General features: G+C 41.4%; 1 protein-coding gene across 1 annotated transcript in view; it reads left to right on the top strand.

Moving 5' to 3' along the window:
* Positions 1-17,484, top strand: part of LOC136265333 (breast cancer type 2 susceptibility protein homolog) — a 22,822-nt gene extending 5,338 nt beyond the window's left edge. The window contains exons 5-23 of the mRNA XM_066060130.1: positions 1,566-1,654; positions 2,580-5,159; positions 5,209-5,269; positions 6,707-7,233; positions 7,354-7,541; positions 7,589-7,717; positions 7,764-7,835; positions 7,883-8,015; positions 8,062-8,232; positions 8,336-8,669; positions 8,722-8,840; positions 8,905-9,024; positions 9,070-9,154; positions 9,738-9,868; positions 16,684-16,767; positions 16,817-16,926; positions 16,974-17,055; positions 17,115-17,306; positions 17,354-17,484. Of these exons, the coding sequence (XP_065916202.1) occupies positions 1,566-1,654; positions 2,580-5,159; positions 5,209-5,269; positions 6,707-7,233; positions 7,354-7,541; positions 7,589-7,717; positions 7,764-7,835; positions 7,883-8,015; positions 8,062-8,232; positions 8,336-8,669; positions 8,722-8,840; positions 8,905-9,024; positions 9,070-9,154; positions 9,738-9,868; positions 16,684-16,767; positions 16,817-16,926; positions 16,974-17,055; positions 17,115-17,306; positions 17,354-17,410 (5,264 nt within the window). The 3' untranslated portion in view covers positions 17,411-17,484. The remainder of the gene's footprint in view (positions 1-1,565; positions 1,655-2,579; positions 5,160-5,208; positions 5,270-6,706; positions 7,234-7,353; positions 7,542-7,588; positions 7,718-7,763; positions 7,836-7,882; positions 8,016-8,061; positions 8,233-8,335; positions 8,670-8,721; positions 8,841-8,904; positions 9,025-9,069; positions 9,155-9,737; positions 9,869-16,683; positions 16,768-16,816; positions 16,927-16,973; positions 17,056-17,114; positions 17,307-17,353) is intronic.

Genomic DNA, 17,484 nt, shown 5'->3' with positions numbered 1-17,484 from the left:
TACCTTTTAGAGAGTTCAACTACAAAGAAACCATTCTGTAAAGAGCCCAGCTGCAAACAAATCGCCTGTACAGAATTCAGCTACAAACAAATCACCCTGTAGAGAGGTCAGCTAGAAGAAGTTACCTTGTAGATCGTTCAGCTACAAATAATTCACCCTGTAGAGAGAGCATCTAGAAGAAGTCACCTTGTAAGAGTGTTCAGTTACAAAGAAACCATCATGGAGATTTCTGTAATCAATACATGTATTATATATATAATTTGTACATTTACTGATAAAATACATCTACTTCATCTTTTCTTCTTCCTGTGGTAAAAAAAAGATAGGTTAAAAAAGTCCCTTGGGGTATACAAATACAAAAAGAAATGAAATCTAATCCAAAACAGCCAAGCTGTAAAAAAAGTGTGCGGCCCTCAAAAAGGCTATGGTGAAAAAAGATGTGAAATCCAAGGTGGCGGCCAAGAAATGGCTGTGATGGTAGGTTAATGGTAAAAATTTTAATAATGACAATTCAGGTGAATTTTGTGCCAAGACCAAGCGGCACAAAAATTCACCTAAATTGTGGTTATTAAATTTTTTACCATTAACCTACCATCACAGCCATTTCTTGGCCGCCACCTTGGATTTCACATCTTTTTTCACCCTAGCTATAGCCTTTTTGAGGGCCGCACACTTTTTTTACAGCTTGGCTGTTTTGGATTAGAGGTTGCCTATATCAACGGAAATAAATTGCGCAAAATATTTTCGCTCTTGAATATTTTCTATTTGTGAAATATTTTTTGGAGGCTGAGCCATCAAAACTGAGCAAAGCACTTGAGGAATGAGTACACTGTTGGAGAAGAAAGGCTAATGGCCTACTGTCGGGGTTCCAATATCCAGTCACGGCTGGGCATCCATCACAATTGCCCGTTCAGTGTACAACAGGTACCTGTATATCAACTTTTATCGTATCTTGCATGTTCATTTCTGGCACACCAGTGGAATTATTTGCTGTACAGAAAAATTCACTAGTAAAATATTTTCGTGGCTTACACTGTCCACGAAAATATAACACACTGAATTTATTTTTAAACTAAATTATCTCGAACGAAAATTTCCCGATTTACAGTATATTGCAGGTAATGTACTGTACAGTATATTTGAACAATGGTCTGTGTAAGTAAATGGGCTCCAATTATCCAAACAATTCATATATATCTGAACATTATTGCCTGGGATTTATTGCAGGCTTGGGTAATTTAGGGTCTTGCTTAACTGGCAAGAATAATCTGTAAACAGATACTGTTTGGTAAATGACTGCTCTATTAGAGTACAGTAGTAACAATGCTAGGGAGGTGTCTCTGAAACATTCTTCTGTTATACAAGTGAAATGACTTACACTTCTCTAATTTATAGCCACCTTCAACATCACTTTTTTTTAACACTGACCGTTTCATGAATACCACATCCCTAGGGCTGTTGTTAAACTGGTACAAGTGTGTATGTACATGTTTTGAGTCTAGCTGCCCACTTCCTGGATATGTTACTTCCAAACATACTGTGTGTTGTCCTTTGGTCACTTCTAGATATGGACCAGTCCCGGCTGGTTGGTGAGGTGATCAGTAGGAGACTAGCAATGAGGAAAGAAGATGATAATTATCGTACTCCATTAGCTGTAAGTGTGTATACTTATGTTGCCAGCTTCCACATAGCACACAGTAATATGTTACAACTAGTTGGTTGGGTTTATTTGTTATTTGTTATTACAGTGACCAGCACTGAAGGTCTACAGCAACATGTGCTGCAGCCTTAGGATTACCTAACCTAATTTCAAGGACTTAGACTTAATGACTTATAGCTGAAAAGGTGTAACAGAAAAGGGGCCAAAGTAGGGGGGGGGGGGGGGGAGGGGGGAATCCCTACAACCCCAGGATTCAAACTACAGGTCACCCATTGTCTAGTCAGGGCCTCACTCAGTCTTCTTCCAGGAGGGATGAATTTTCTTCCTTAAACCTAAAGTATTTGTTATTAACACTTTACAGTAGCTTCCCTGTTCTGATTGTGTGGTGATCAGATAGGTTAAGGAGTCCCTTGTAAGCCATCATACACGTTATGCTTTTAGGACAAAGTAGAGCTATTCAAGAACAGATCATCAGATCCATGCCCCCAGTTATTGTCTATTTACACTCCTGGGGGTTGTTATCTGTAGTTGTCTTACCTGGCCTACATTCAAAGCTTTAAATTGGTTGCTCAGGTTATTAGCTAGTGGGGATTGGAGAGGTTGTCTGACAGGCAGTTGTATGGTTCTACATAGTGTGTGTATGTGCGTGTGTGTGTTTGTGTACAACCTTGATGATCCACCCTGTTGACCCAGCTATGCAAATACTAATGGTGACCTGATGTTAACCAGGGAAGGTAACATGACTTACTATCTTTGTCTCACAAAGCAGGTGTGGTGTAGTAGGATTTGATTATATGGCAGGCTTTTATAATTGAGGCTATAGCATTTATTCAGTGATTTTATGGCAGTGAAGTTAACATAGTAACAGAGCCTTCATTGTAATGATGTGATGTATTTATCTGTTTCTATTTATTTATAGTTAGTTGCAAGGCAATTATTTAACAAGGACAGATCAAGTACTCCAGTGGAAGACAAGTTCTCACCTCCGACATCACCTGATCTCATTATGTCATCACAAGCATCACCTCAGGATATTGTAACAACACCTCAGGATATCATAACAACACCACAGGATATTAATACTACATGTAGCCAGGATTTGTTTGGAGATGTTGACCCAATCCAATCTAGTAAAGTGTGTTCTAGTACTCCAATAAATTCCAGCCCTGTTGTAAGGATAGAATGTAAACATGACCAGTTAGTAGATGATGGTAGCACTTCATGCCTGCTAAATGATGCTACTGAAAAGAGCTACCATTCCAGTACCCAAGAGCAGGTGTCTATTATTCCAAACTGCAATTCCAACTCTATAAACAGTGCAGCTGTTGTTAATGATGCTCCTTGTCGTCATGATCATTCCAGTTCCACTGATCAGATTTCCAGTTCTCCAAACTGCAATCTCAGTTCTGTGCATAGTGTAAATACAGCGAACAATGTTGAGAATCATGTTGTTCATTCCAATAGTGAAGATGAAATTTCCGTTACTCCAATCTGCAATCCTGATCCCATACAAACTGCCAGTAATCAGTTTCACGACAATTCAGACTTGATGGATGAGTTGTTTGCTAATCATCTCACACAAATCACATCAGCTACCACTTGTCGTGACACGTCTCAGAACGACATTGTATTCCAACCCACTAGTACTCCCTGTGCTAGTGATAGTGGGCGAGGCTCAACAGGAAACAATGTTATCAACGATGATAGTGGGTGTGGCCTGACAGAAAGTGATGTCGTTACAGATGACACACCCTCTCATACAATTTCTGATAAACTACACATCACTCCAATGAGGACCAACCTTTATCCCGGTGTTCATCGGAACATCAGGTCATCCAATATGGCTAAAAAGTCAACTAAACAATTCCGAGCTCCAAGACTTGCTAAGGAAGTATCTAAAGATGAGGAGAAGAAGTCACTAGAAAGATTAGCTAAACAGTTTCCTTCCCTAGCCCCCAGCTCAACACCTGTGTCAGTTCCCAGTGAGACAATCTCCTGTCCATCCAGTGAGAGAGTGTCATGCGGTTTTGTTGCTGCTTCAGGCAAGAAACTGACCATATCCACATCAGCCCTGGACCACGCTGCTAAATTAGTTGAAGAATGTTCCAACGATGCAGACAATGCTGTTGTAAACCTCGGGGTAATCCCTGGGGAAGTCCCAGTGGTAGTCCCTGATCTAGATGCAGTCCATAGTAAGGAGAAGAAGGAAACAGAACTAACTGACAGTTACTGTGCTGAAAACATGGACAGTATAGACATGGACCAGTTTAGTGCCTTCACTCAAATGCCTGGCTATGTGACTAAGAGAGCAGTAGAAGAAGTGTCCTCTGTCAAGGGAGATACCCCCAGTGGTAGATCCACATTGTTCACTCCTGGGGGATCCCCACCACTACTACACCCTAGGGGTACTAGCCCATCCCGACCAGCTCACGAACATGATGAGGACTCCATTCATAAAATGTTCAACACTCAAGTTGTGAAACAATTCCTAGACTTTCATTCTAGCGATGAAGATGATGATAAGACTAGTGAAGCGGCAACTGTCCCCGAAGCAGCAGCTACTGATGAGTTAGCCAGCTATACCTACAAGGATTCCAAAAACTATTATTTAAAGTCACAAGATGCACATAGCTCCATCTACGAAGATGCTGCAATAAAGTCACATGATCCACACAACCCCACCCACAAAACTACATCACACACTAACGGGCATAATCAGATGATGTTGAGTGGCTTCACTACAGCTGGTGGCAAATCAGTGATGGTGTCTGTAGAAGCTGTTGCTTCAGTTAAAAAACTACTTGAAGATGAGGAAGCTGGTATAACTGGTAAGGATGATGCAATAGACATCAAGGATGATGCACCTCCTGTTGGGGGCTATCCTGGCTTGAGTACAGCTAGTGGCAAGAAGGTGGACATATCCAGTCAATCATTACGTGTTGCTCAGCAGTTTCTGAGAGAAGGTGAAGACAATCCTGTCGGCTACCAGACACCTGTTGTGAAGTTTAATGGCTTCTGTACAGCAGCAGGTAGTGTAGTAAAGGTGTCAGAGGAGTCAATGAAGAAAGCAAAGAAATTACTGGATGAAGACTTGACACATGATAGTCCTGTGCCATCCATTTCATTGTGTGATGATAAACAATCAGATGATGCAATCACTCCTGCTAGGGTTTTTCCTGGGTTGTCTACAGCTAGTGGCAAGAAGGTGGAAATCTCTGCTCAATCATTACATGCTGCTCAGCAGTTGTTAAGGGAAGGTGATGATCCACTTGGAATTGCCAATGGTTATCAGACACCTGTAGTAAAATTTAATGGCTTCTGCACAGCAGCAGGTAGTGTGGTAAAAGTGTCAGAGGAGTCAATGAAGAAAGCAAAGAAATTACTGGATGAAGACTCGGCACATCATAATGATCCTGTGCCATCTATCTCATTGTGTGATGGTAAACAATCTGACCCTGCCAGTGATGCTATGGACACCACTCCTGCTAACACTGACAAGGTGGGTAGGCTGATCAACTTGTGATGATGACTGTTTGTGTTTTGTCTAGATGAGCGATAAAGTTGCTGCTGTAAAGAGGAAAAGAAATCCTTTGTACACCACCCCTGAAGGTGTGTATGTGTTTATGTGTGTGTGTGTGTGTGTGTGTGTGTGTGTGTGTGTGTGCTTACTTTGCGTGCATGAGTGTGTGCTTTTCTAATCTCAAGTAGGGATCCCCCCCGAAAATGATGAGCACTGCCTAAAATGCCGGCTTCAAAAATCATCCTAGAGACATCTTACACCACGAAAATCACCTTTACGGAATAATATTAGTCCATCTAACATGAAATACAGCATTAAAAACAAGAAACACTTACCGGTGACCGGATATAGAATTTTTAAAAAAATTGTCAAAACTTGAAATTTGGTTTGCCTTGCTCACTCGCTCACTGACCACAGTCGCAAGCCTAGAGGCCAAACAAAGCAGTGCACGGCCACCATTTTACACTACAATAATAAACTCACCAGTGGGGGTGTGCCTTTTGGGGTTCTTAAAAGTGTAGGCCCTCCTCTGCGCCTTGTCGTTTCTTTTATCTTCAATCAGGCTGCTTGTCTTCTTCATCTAACAAAGCCATATTGAGGCATTAATTTTCCATATCAACACTTTCAGCAGCATATTTAGATACCACAGAATTATTTTAGAGCTGGATTTCAGAAGTGCTTCAGTCCTGACGCCACTATAAGAGGTATACTAGCTAGGTATCTGCAAGTTTGTGGTTTGGATCTGGTTCGCAACCACACCCATCAAATAAAGATCTAGATGGACTAATGGCGATAGAGTGCTGAGACCACACCTCTTAACAATCTAGCTATAACAGTAAACAGGATGACCTCACCCCTTATTGGTCTAGCTAGCTAGCTGCACACTCCTTTGTTGACTTGAGATACTCTAATACAACAGTCACTCTAATACAACAGGTATTGTAATAGAACAGTCACAAGTTGCACTATCTAGCTATGCTACAACAAAAAACTAGTATTTTTAAAATTGTTTATTTAAAAATGAAGTAGGAATCTATGCAATAAAAAGTAGTGAAACAAGAGATGAATGATGTTATTACAGCATAGCTCGGTGGGAAAGTCCCTACTTTGGCACATTAGTTCAATGCCAAAGTAGGGACTTTCCCACCAAGCTATGCTGTAATACCATCATTCATCTCTTGTTTCACTACTTTTTATTGCAAAGATCCCTACTTTATTTTTCAATTAACAATTTTTAAAATACTAGTATTTCATGCAATGGGTTCAGTCAGGAGCTTTACAACTTTGGGTGCCTGCACCTTTACCTGCGAGGCATGGTGCAACCTCCTGTGTCATACTACTCCTGCCCCCCAGACCCCAGGAAGATTTACACAAGTGTGTCTGGGTATACAGCAACTAAATGCTTTTGTTTTGTGTGTGTGTGTGTGTGTGTGTGTGTGTGTGTGTGTGTGTGTGTGTGTGTATGCGACAGTCAGATTTGCAGTCTGCATGCAACAGTTGCCATATATTTCCTTATATTTTCTCAGCTGTGTTATCAGACCGGGCACACCCTAAAAGGATGCGTTTCACTCCACTAGTTGCCACACACACTCCTACTTCATCATCAACCTCATCTTCTAAACAACCTGGAAAGTTCTCAACCCCATTTAAAGCTCACAAAATGGATACCACCCCTAAACAGAAGACCGTCACTACCACTCCCCTTCCACCAGTGTGGAAGAAGAACTGGAGGAAACAGTGGGTACCTCCATCTTCCCCTTGTCCATCTAGTAACAAATCTGGAGATGACTCCGGACTAGGTAGTAGCCTCCCTGGAGGTGACCAGCCATCCAACAGGATAACTGAAGGGGAGGACAAACAGTTTGTAGTGACGGACACACAAATGGAGTCATTCCTAGCAGCCACACAAGCTCCTGTGAGTGTGAAACAGTCAGGGAGGGAGGTTAGGCCACAGCATGGGACACTCACCAGTGTGAGGTCAGTAACAAGTCAACGCTTAAGCCTCATCACAATGACCGGGTGTGTGCGACCTGGAAAGTACTCCAAACAACAGGTGAGCACTCATAAAGTAAAGTGGGCACTTCACCCACAAGTTTCCAGCTTTTTGCTTGTGATAAGTGTGATGTTACAAGTCAGACTTGTTGGATTGAAACTTGTCTTTTTACACTGTTAGCTGATCTCCCTTGGAGTACACCCAGAAGTGGTTGATGTCACTGCTGCTAATGCAGCCAAGTTCCAGTTTGATGTTCATCACCATTTCAGCCAATCAGTGTTGCGGAGAGGTACGGTCACCGTGGGAGATGGAGTAGTGTTGAAGTTGAAACATCAAGGGGATTATGTGACCAGAGAGCAACTACAAAGGTGGATCATTTCCTAATAAGGATTTCCCCATTTATATTTTGTCGTAGAGCATTCTACAGTTCACCTGGTATTGATGATCGTATGATCCCAGCTGGATGGTTCACTAATCATTATCGGTGGGTCGTGTGGAAGCTGGCAGCCATAGAAGTGTCCTTCCCTCATGTGTTTGCTGGAAAGTAAGTAATCACCATGGTAACATTACAGATCACATGATCTCATCAGGTGGCTCACACCTCACTGGTTACTACTACACATGAAGTATCGCTATGATAGAGAGATTGACCATGCCCACAGGTGGGTGTGGCTGATGTGATGTCATATTAATGATCGCGGTCACGTAGGTCAAGTATTAAGAAGATACTAGAACGTGATGATAACCCAGCAAGGTGTATGGTGTTGATGATCAGTGAAGTAGTGTATGATGTCACTAGAGGATCATGTGATATTAATGATGGATCACATGATCGCAGTGAGGTACAATAGTAAACCTCTTCATACTTTTATGTTTTTTTGATACCAGGGTAACCAATGTCCCACAGTGAAGATGTCCGATGGATGGTACAGTATTGGTGTTGTCATGGATACACCACTTGTACACTTATTATCCACCAATCATATTGGAGTTGGTTGTAAACTGTACACTTGTGGGGCTAAGTTAATGGGTCCATTTGAGCCCTGCCCTCCACTAGAGGTGAGTATCAGACAGACTGAGTAGTTGTTACCATAATACATATTGTATACATCATTTTACTTAGAAAAAATAATAGCTATCAATAAATTCTTTTCCTATCCAGTGTCCAGATTCTGTGATGTTGAAGATAAATGCCAATTCTACTAGGAGAGCCCACTGGAATGCAAAACTTGGGTTCCAGCGATGTTCAGTCCCATTCCCAGTCCCCATGTCATCGTTGTATCCCGATGGGGGTATGGTGGGGTGTATTCATGTTATTGTAGTCCGCACCTACCCCTTACAACACATGGAGCGAACTGCCGAGGGTACCTGTGTGTTCCGTAACCAACGTAAAGAAGAGTTGGTTGCTAAAGAACATGAGGTCCGGCGACAACAATCTTTAGAAGATTTGTCCATTAAAGTTAAAGAAGAGTTTGAAAAAGAACTAAGTCTGAAAGGTGACTGAATTTTTTTATTTTTTTTACAATTACATTATTGATTGTATTTTAGGGAGAAGACAGAGTCGTCGGAGACGACGGCCTATGAGCCGAGCTCAGATATCAAAATTAACAGAAGGAGAAAGGATTGAGGAAGCTCTTAACAGTGCACCTGACCCTCAGGAGTTTGAGGTGTGATTAACTACTAGCCATGAATCTATCCTTTGTATCCTACTGGGTAATCCCCTACCTGCAGGAGTGCTTGTCACTAACACAGAGAACAATGTTGGAGAGCTACAGACAAGGAGTAATGGAGGCACAGAGGAGGGAGCTAGAACAGAGGATATCAGCAGCTGTGAAGGAGGCTGAGGACAAGGTAGTTATACTCCTTCTTCTGTTGTTAATAGTTGGTGATGTGTAGCTGCCACCATTACGTGAAGTTGTGCCTCTACTGAAAGTGAGACTAGCAGGACATCCTTCAAGGAGTAGTAACTGGAGAAGTAAAGGTGTGTGAAGTCATTGGAATGGTCTTTCCATGTGTATGTGTGCATGTATTAATGGGGACCTGGTATTAAATATCAAAGGTAATACCATACCTGTTTCACTGTCCATACAAAAGTCCCAATACCAGCAGTGAAATTAATCCCAAATTTTACTGGTAGCAGTGAGAAGTTGTAATTACAATTTCATTGGCTAGAGTATGTAGTGCAGTTGCTTAGCAACTGTTACTAAGGTATGGTTGCTATAGCTCAAAATGGTTATTACCCTAGAAACAGTCTCCATGGCAAATATAGTCTCCTACCCCAGTTGCACTGAGTAGTGCACAGGTGGCCCAGTCAACTGGGTATATCATAGGCCTGACAATTTGTACTACACCCAAATGCTTTCCATTTGCATGTGCTCATGCATTCCATGTGCGCACACGTGTGTGTGTGTGTGTGCACATGCATGTGTGAGTGTGTGACAAGGTAATTCCCATTTGCTTTAGTGTTGTTTCTCCTCTAAATGACTTTCAATATCCATCCTCTAAGTGTATTACAACACAGTGTCCTAGTCACTAGTGGATGATGTATAATATCCACTCCATAGTATCATCATGTTTACTGACCATATGGCGACCATCAAGTGATGTGATTGGTGTATTAAGAGAGGGGCGGAGTCTGAAGTTGTATAATGTGACTGCCTCTCACCCTCGTAATTACTCCTCGGACTATATACAGGTATGATGTGTCCTGTAGTGTGTAATGGAATGTGTGGTGTGTAATGGGAGCATGTATTCTATCCCCATAAACTTATGCTACAAATATTAGTAAAATTAAAAATTTTACATTTGAGTAAGGATCATAGAATGAAACAAGGGAGGTCATCTACACCAGCAGCTGTTGTGAGAGGCGATGATAGTACAGTTCAGTCTTCGTACCCGAACAGATTGCAGAGCTAACAAAGGATTACACCAACACATGGTTTACACTATTCACTCATATTGGAAGCTATCTTACGCTTGTGCACATACCACAATCAATACATACGAACATTACTACCTACTACAGAATTGATACATATACAGTTAACTACTATAGTTAGTTCATGACATCTTCTGGGTGGCCCTCAGTTCATTTATCTACTTAGTAACACGTTTTCTTCCCCTCTGTACCACTTCCCATTGTAGACATCCTTGATTGTTTCCTTCACTACCTGGTACAGTTGCTGTAACTTGATCATTTACGTCATTGCTCTGACTGATTGTCGTAGTTCTGGTAGAGGTTGATTCTAAGTCCTTCAGTGCTGGTCACTGTAAAGTGCTAATAATAAATACTTTAGGTTTAAGGAAGAAAATCCATCCCTCCTGGAGGAAGACTGAGTGTGGCCCCGACTAGACATTGGGTGACCTGCAGTTCGAATCCTGGGGTTGGAGGGATTTTTTTCCTTACTTTGGCCCCTTTTCTGTTACACCTTATCAGTCAGTAAGTCAAGTCATTAGGTTTAAGTCCCTGAAATTAGGTTAGGTAATCCAAAGGCTGCAGCACATGTTGCTGTCAGACCTTCAGTGCTGGTCACTGTAAAGTGCTAATAATAATAAGTGTTCTGACCTGGAGATTTCCAATGGTGCAAGTTTCATGACGGGTCTGTTAGTTTTGCTTGTGGGTGTCTGAATGTTCGCTGCTCTAACTAGTCTATTGTTTCCTCTAATCAGTTCTTCAATCACTGCCATTTTCAAACTTGTACGAGGTGTATCATCATGCACTAAAACCACATTACCTACCTTAATAGTTTACATGTTCTTGCCTGTAGTTTGGTGGAACTCTCTAAGTGCAGTCAGGTATTCATCTCTTCATCGACACTGGAAGTGCTTAAGTACAAGTGCCTGTCTCTTTGCTTTGGACTGCACATCTCTGGCTGATCCATAAGTGGGGTCTTCTACTTCATTTAAATTCTAACAACTTTAGAAGAGGTCTGCATTTCCTTGTTGTATTTAGAAGCAATATGCCACTGGACCTTGGAGACTTCTTTGGAATATTGGGGGACTTGCTGCACAATGATCCTTAATATAGGAAGATATTTAACCTCATACTTGAATGTGAATGTATTGCACTGTACCTTGACACAAGGATTTCAAAGTCTTCACAAAATTTTGCTGATCTGTCATGTTCAGGAGAACAGAAGCACTTGAAACCTCTCCAGATGGAATGTTGTCTTTAAGATTTGAAACATTTATATGATTATAAACTGCATATGAATGAAAGCAATGCCATGAATCTGTTTTCCTATCAACCCGTTGGAAAGATGGTCTCACATTCTTATGAATATTATCTCCCACTATTACAAATCCATCTGGTGTGCTGGTTGCTGCAGTAGATATAGATTGAGCCCCATCATTTCTCACTGCAACTGTGCCTTCTACTTCATTAGGATCCACATCAAAATGGCTATTAACATGTAGTGTAACAGGTGGTATTGGTAGAGGTGGAACAGGTAGCCTTGGTGGACGTGGAATGGGTGGTCCTGATGGAGGTGGAACAAGTCTTCTTGGTTTGCCAGGTCTTCTAGGTGGTCCTGTTGGAAGTTGGAATAATTCAGTACCACAGAAATCTCCTTCAAGGTCTTCAGTACCCTCATCAAACTCTTCTACATGACAATCGTCATCATAATCATCGTCCAATGTGCTTTGTTCATCTAATGGTTCAATACATGGAGAAATTATAGAGCTGGTATCTAAATCATAATCCAAGACTTGCAGGGGCTGGTTGACTGATGGATAAACAACTGGTTGTGTTCACCCTGCAGAATGTATCAATATAGTACCTAAATTACATACATATAATAAATCTTTTAATTTGTCCCTCCAAGACTTAACATCACTGTCAATCATTTGCCACTTGGTCAATTATGGATTGGGTAGAGCTAGCGGACATGCAACCATGAATGGTCGCAAGCTCCTGTACACCTGAACAAAAAATATATATATTATGTGATATATATAACATGAAAAATATTTATAAAATGCTTTAAATACCTCCTTATGAGTGTCAGTACCATAAAGCAGCACAGAAATAGCTCTCTGCATCAGAGACATGAATTTGCACCTCTTCTTTATAATAACACCACAGATGAATGAAACTGATCTTTCATCTGTCTTTGGTAACAAGCAGGATATTAACTTTACTAGTGTTGGTGTATTATCTTTAAATTCTGTGTATAGTCTTTGCCAGCTGAACCGCCTTATGGGGTTAGTGGGTCTGCATCTCTAACATCTGAGGTGATGTATGTTGACGGATGGTCATTCAATACTGCTTCTACCTCAGTGACAAGTGTCTGTAGTGTAATCAATGATACATGAGTCCTTCCTAATACTTTCTTTATTGTCAACTTAGTCAGTCCGATCAGCTGTTCCCACCATCCACCTTACCATGGCTTACTCAGTGTGTGTAGGAACTGGAGATCTAAAGAGTTTCTGTAGCTCTTCTGCTGCTAACCGATACATTCCGACACCATTATGCTGGGCAATGATCTGCTGCTTGCAAACCTGGACAGAAGTTTCACTTGGCATCTCCAGTCAGTTGGAAGTATTTCTGTTACTCGATGGGTGACAAATGCTTCGTAGCCAATATAGCACAATGTGACTGTCTGTCCACAAGTGAAGAGTAAGGTTTATTGAGTGGAGTGCAGCTCTGATAAACTTACTGAGTCTCGCAGCAACGATAGCTGCCATTAATTCCAGCTTGGGTAGAGATTATTGTTTCAATGGTGCCACTCTACTCTTTGCCATCACAAAGGACACGTAGTTGTTGTCACTTATAAAGGCCACTGCTCCATAAGCTTGTAGGCTGGTGTCAGCAAAAAAAAAACAACAATTGTGTTGGGCTGTTTGCAGGTAGGTATTGGTGTGTGAAGGACGTAGACATGGCATCTTGAATGTCAGAGGCAATTGCTAGCCATTATTCTTCTACTGCAGTAGTCAGTAGTTCATCCCAATCAATGTCTCGTTGCCACAATTTCTGCATAAAGATCTTGGATTTCACTGTCACTGGTGATAAAACACCGATAGGATCGAACACCTTGGATGTTTCATGTAATACTTCTCGCTTTGTTACTAGGGTGTGGTGAGTCAGAATGGGACTCTCTTCAGAGTGAGTGATATTATGTCATTGGCAGTGTCCCACTGTAATCCCAGAACATTAATAGGACCCAGTTCTGCGGCTGTCCCATCTTTGTTTGCCTGCTCTATCAGGTTGAAGCTGTTTGATGCCCAGCTTCTGAGATAAAAAATTGACATCACTCATTATTGCTCTGGCCATGGAATTAGTAAGCTATTATTGCTTCCTCTGAGTCACATCCAGTCACAATGTTATCTACATACAAGTTCTTCAGCATATCCTTAGATGTACCTGTGGCATACTAGGACAGATGAAACAATAATGTGGCATTCATCATAAATGGGGAACAGACTGCCCCAAATGGCACTACCTTAAAACGGTATGTTAGTAGCTCACAGTTGGAATCACTGGGGTTGAATGACCACAGGAATCTGGTGTAGTCCCAGTACTCTTGGTTCAGGTGTACATGAAGGAAAGCCTTTTCAATATCTATGTATATCCCATATCTGTGCATACAAAATCATAGTATGATACTGCAGAGGTCATTCAGTTGTGGATCTCCAGATAGGAGGCAATCATTCAGACTAGGTAGATTCTTAGATTGATGACAGCTACAGTCATATATGATCTGTAAGGGAGTTGTGGGTGAGTCTTTCCTTATGGTGTGGTGGGGAATGTGGTGGAAATTGTCTGTCTTGGTCAGTTGTTGAACCTTCTCAATAAATCCACGCCATTCCTGATTAGCCACTGTAAGTTGCAAACAGGGATGGGGTTGCTTTCAGCTTGCGTATTAATGTTGCAGTCTGCAAGTACATACATGTTGTGTTTAATGTTTGTTGTCTGCAAGCCTTCATGTAAAGTACTTGGTCGGCAGAGGTGGATGATCTGCGAAGCGTTCGGGGTATGATCAACTTGGCTCACGTAGTGTACAAGTATTGATGTATTGTTCCATGAAGGCTTGGTTTGAACTGTTATCTTGTTGAGTGATCCCCAAGGTTTTGACATTCCAAAATTTCTCAAGAGTGTTCTCTGGTGTGTATTGGGTAGCAACATGGAGTACACTGATTGCAGTGTCATTCGTACCTGGGGTTATGGTGACTGGTCCTGATAGCAGGTATCCCACATTGCAGTTGGTCCGTTTCCCCTGATTATATGGTCCTCTACAACATCCCAATAGTGATCTGCTCCTATGAGTAGTGTTATTTCAAAACAATCTCCTAAAGTGATTGGGAGTGTTAAACGTAGCCCATCAAGGTGAGGTAATTCCTTCAAATTGGGGGTCATGCATTGTAAAGGTGCAGCAATAGTGGGGACAATTGACACAGAAAGTGAGATCTTATGGCCAGATAGTGTAATGAGCTGAATGGTAGTGACATCAACTTTCATGGTGCAGGCACCTTGGTTTCCAAATGTAGAGAGGGCGACAGTCTCAGTTGTGTGTGGATGAAGGTTCAAGCTATCTGCTAGGCTCTTTGCAAGGAATGGCTATCGTCAAAGGGGATATTCGCTTCTACACAAAGACCATTGGCTGATATGCTGCCAATGGCCGTCTTGAGAAGGCATGTGTTGCTCCTAGTTAGATGTGATGTTGAAGTGCTTGGTGGCACAGTGACTAGGTAAACCTGCAAAAGAGATATTGAGTACTCATAGTTGCCACTAGTTAATGTGAGTCCTGATATGGCTTGGGCTGCACTTCCCTGTAATTGTGACCTGAGATATGTGAGTTTCTGTACAGCACTTAAGGTTGAATTGGAGTGCACCGCCAAGTCAAAACTGTCCCAGAAAAGTTCCCATGAAAGAGTGTCTCCTGCAAATGTGGGTATGTTCAGTCTTGGTAGTTGAATCACATTCTCCCGTGCTGCTACACCTTCCACTGTTCCCTTATCCTTACTTGAGTGGAGAGGGGAGTATTCCTCACTTTGGGCTACTGTTGCGGCCGTCTGACTGAAAGAAACAGAGGTGCTGAGCAGGCATTTCACCTGTGTGATGTCGTGGCTAATAGAGTTTATGGCCTCTTCTGGTTCAACAATTTCTGCTTCTAGATCTTTCTCATCTGTTAGTGCTAGTATCTTCTCATCTAGTGCACTGATTATTTCTTTATTGCGGTTAAACTGTTCCAACAGGTTAGAGAAGATTAACAGTGCCTTCTTCCTCTAGTGGATGCTCCTTGCATCGCTCAAGTATCTCGGTGAGTGAGTGTAGCAAGATGGGTGCAAAATCCTCTTCACGATAGTCGAAGCTGCTTGAGTTCTTCTCCCATGACTTGATGACCACACTCGTAGTAGCTGTCTATGAAAAACACAGCAAGCAAGTGTTCGGGTACTGTTTATGGCTTGCCGACTTCTATGACTTGGTTAAGGTTAACAAAAGGCAATGTCTCACTTGGTCACAGCACCAGAAATGTTGTGAGGGATGATGATAGTATGGTTCACTCTTTGCACCTGGACAGATTGCAGAGCTAACAAAGGATTTCACCAATGTGTGGTTTACACTATTCACTCATATTGAAAGCCATCTTACGCATGTGCACGTACCACAATCAATGCATATGTGCATTACTACCTACTACAGAATTACTACATAATACAGTTAACTACTATAGTTAGTTCATGACAGCAGCTAAAAATTCCTTGAATTTCCTTCTTCAGTTAGTTCAGTCATATACAGCCTGTCAGTAATCCACTAATATAGCTGCAGGTGTAGATGACCTCCATTGTTTCATTGTTTTTTGTTCGTAATTTTTCCCTCATACTTGTTTGTTTACATTTTGTAATAACATAATTCATTAACCTGCATGTGTGTATACTGCAACAAAGGACAGAATGGTGTCAGACACATAAAAATTAATTACACAACTGACCACATGCCTTAAAGTGGTCATTCCGTTTCATTTTCATCCACATTCCACCCAAACACAGTATTACAAGCAAAGAACAATATGAGAAGTGCCTCTGCAATCAATCCAGTTACTATGTAAATTATGGTTTAGCCAGACCGTGTTGTTGCCATGAATCAACAACACGGTAAGGGAGAAAGAAATAGGACACAAAGGGTTCCTGATGTATGCATTGTAGCTGTACTGGTTGGCAAAAAAGCACATCTCAGGCTAATGATCAGTAAAGAAATTAAGCCCATAGCCTTAGTAACTATAGTCAAGTTATGTGTAGCTGAAAGCATCTTGGTTAGTTAGTCAGTAAATTCAGTTGGATAAAGTTCAGAGAAACTTGTTGGAAGAGTTTGGGATCGCTCTAAAGGCATTTTTGGGTTTAATTACGCCTAACCAATACTGTAAAGCTGTTGCATAAGAAAAGCTTTGTTTTTTAGGCAGGAAACCTTTGTGATCCCTACTACACAGTACTACCGTACTGTATAATACCACAAACAATGAATATGTGTACAAGCCCATCCAACAGACTATATTACTACCATATCATCAACAGTTGTCATCTACAAGGAGCACACGATATGAACAGCTATCTGAGGTTGATGATGAGGTGGTAAAGATGATATACCAGACCAGAATGGTGACCTTGATCATCTATCAGATCACGTCTTGTTAACATGTCATTACAGGTAACACCATTTGCTCAACTGGGTGGTGACATGACACCGGCTTATGGACAAGTGGACATTATTGGTTTAGTGATCACAATTGTGTCATCTCATATCACTACTGCTAATGGGTCAGTTCCACCATGTACCTCTATCATGTGACCACCTTTTTACGCAGGACAGAGAAGGTTGTAGACAAGGTGTACTTGGCGGATGACAATGAGAACATAGCTGTTGTTAAGGTGTGGGATGGTGTACAGGTATGTAACACAGTATAGCCCATACTAGTGTAGTGTGTTATGATCATCTGGTGTGGTAGGTGTTGATGTGTTCAAGGGATAGGTTGATTGCAGGACAAGTGGTCTGTTTCACTAACCTGTCTTACAAGTCATGGCTACCGGATGGTGGTGGTATTCCAACTTGTTCTACCAGTGATCTCTCCGATGTCACCACTAACCCTCAACACTCATACTTGAGGAAAGTGTTTCAGGAACTACAACAATTTGCTAAAGTAAGCTGTGCAGCTAGCTTGATTAAAACTTATTTTTCACTTGATAGAACAACTTGACGACATACTTGAAGATGATGGAGGAACGAATTGCTTATCTTCAATAGTATTGTAGTATATGTACAAATTATACAATATTTCTTTTGTAACAGTATCATTTGTTTCTCTCTATCAAATTTAA

The sequence above is a fragment of the Dysidea avara genome, chromosome 9, assembly GCF_963678975.1.
Source record: "Dysidea avara chromosome 9, odDysAvar1.4, whole genome shotgun sequence".
Taxonomy (NCBI): Eukaryota; Metazoa; Porifera; class Demospongiae; order Dictyoceratida; family Dysideidae; genus Dysidea; species Dysidea avara.
This window is presented reverse-complemented; position numbering and strand designations above follow the sequence as displayed.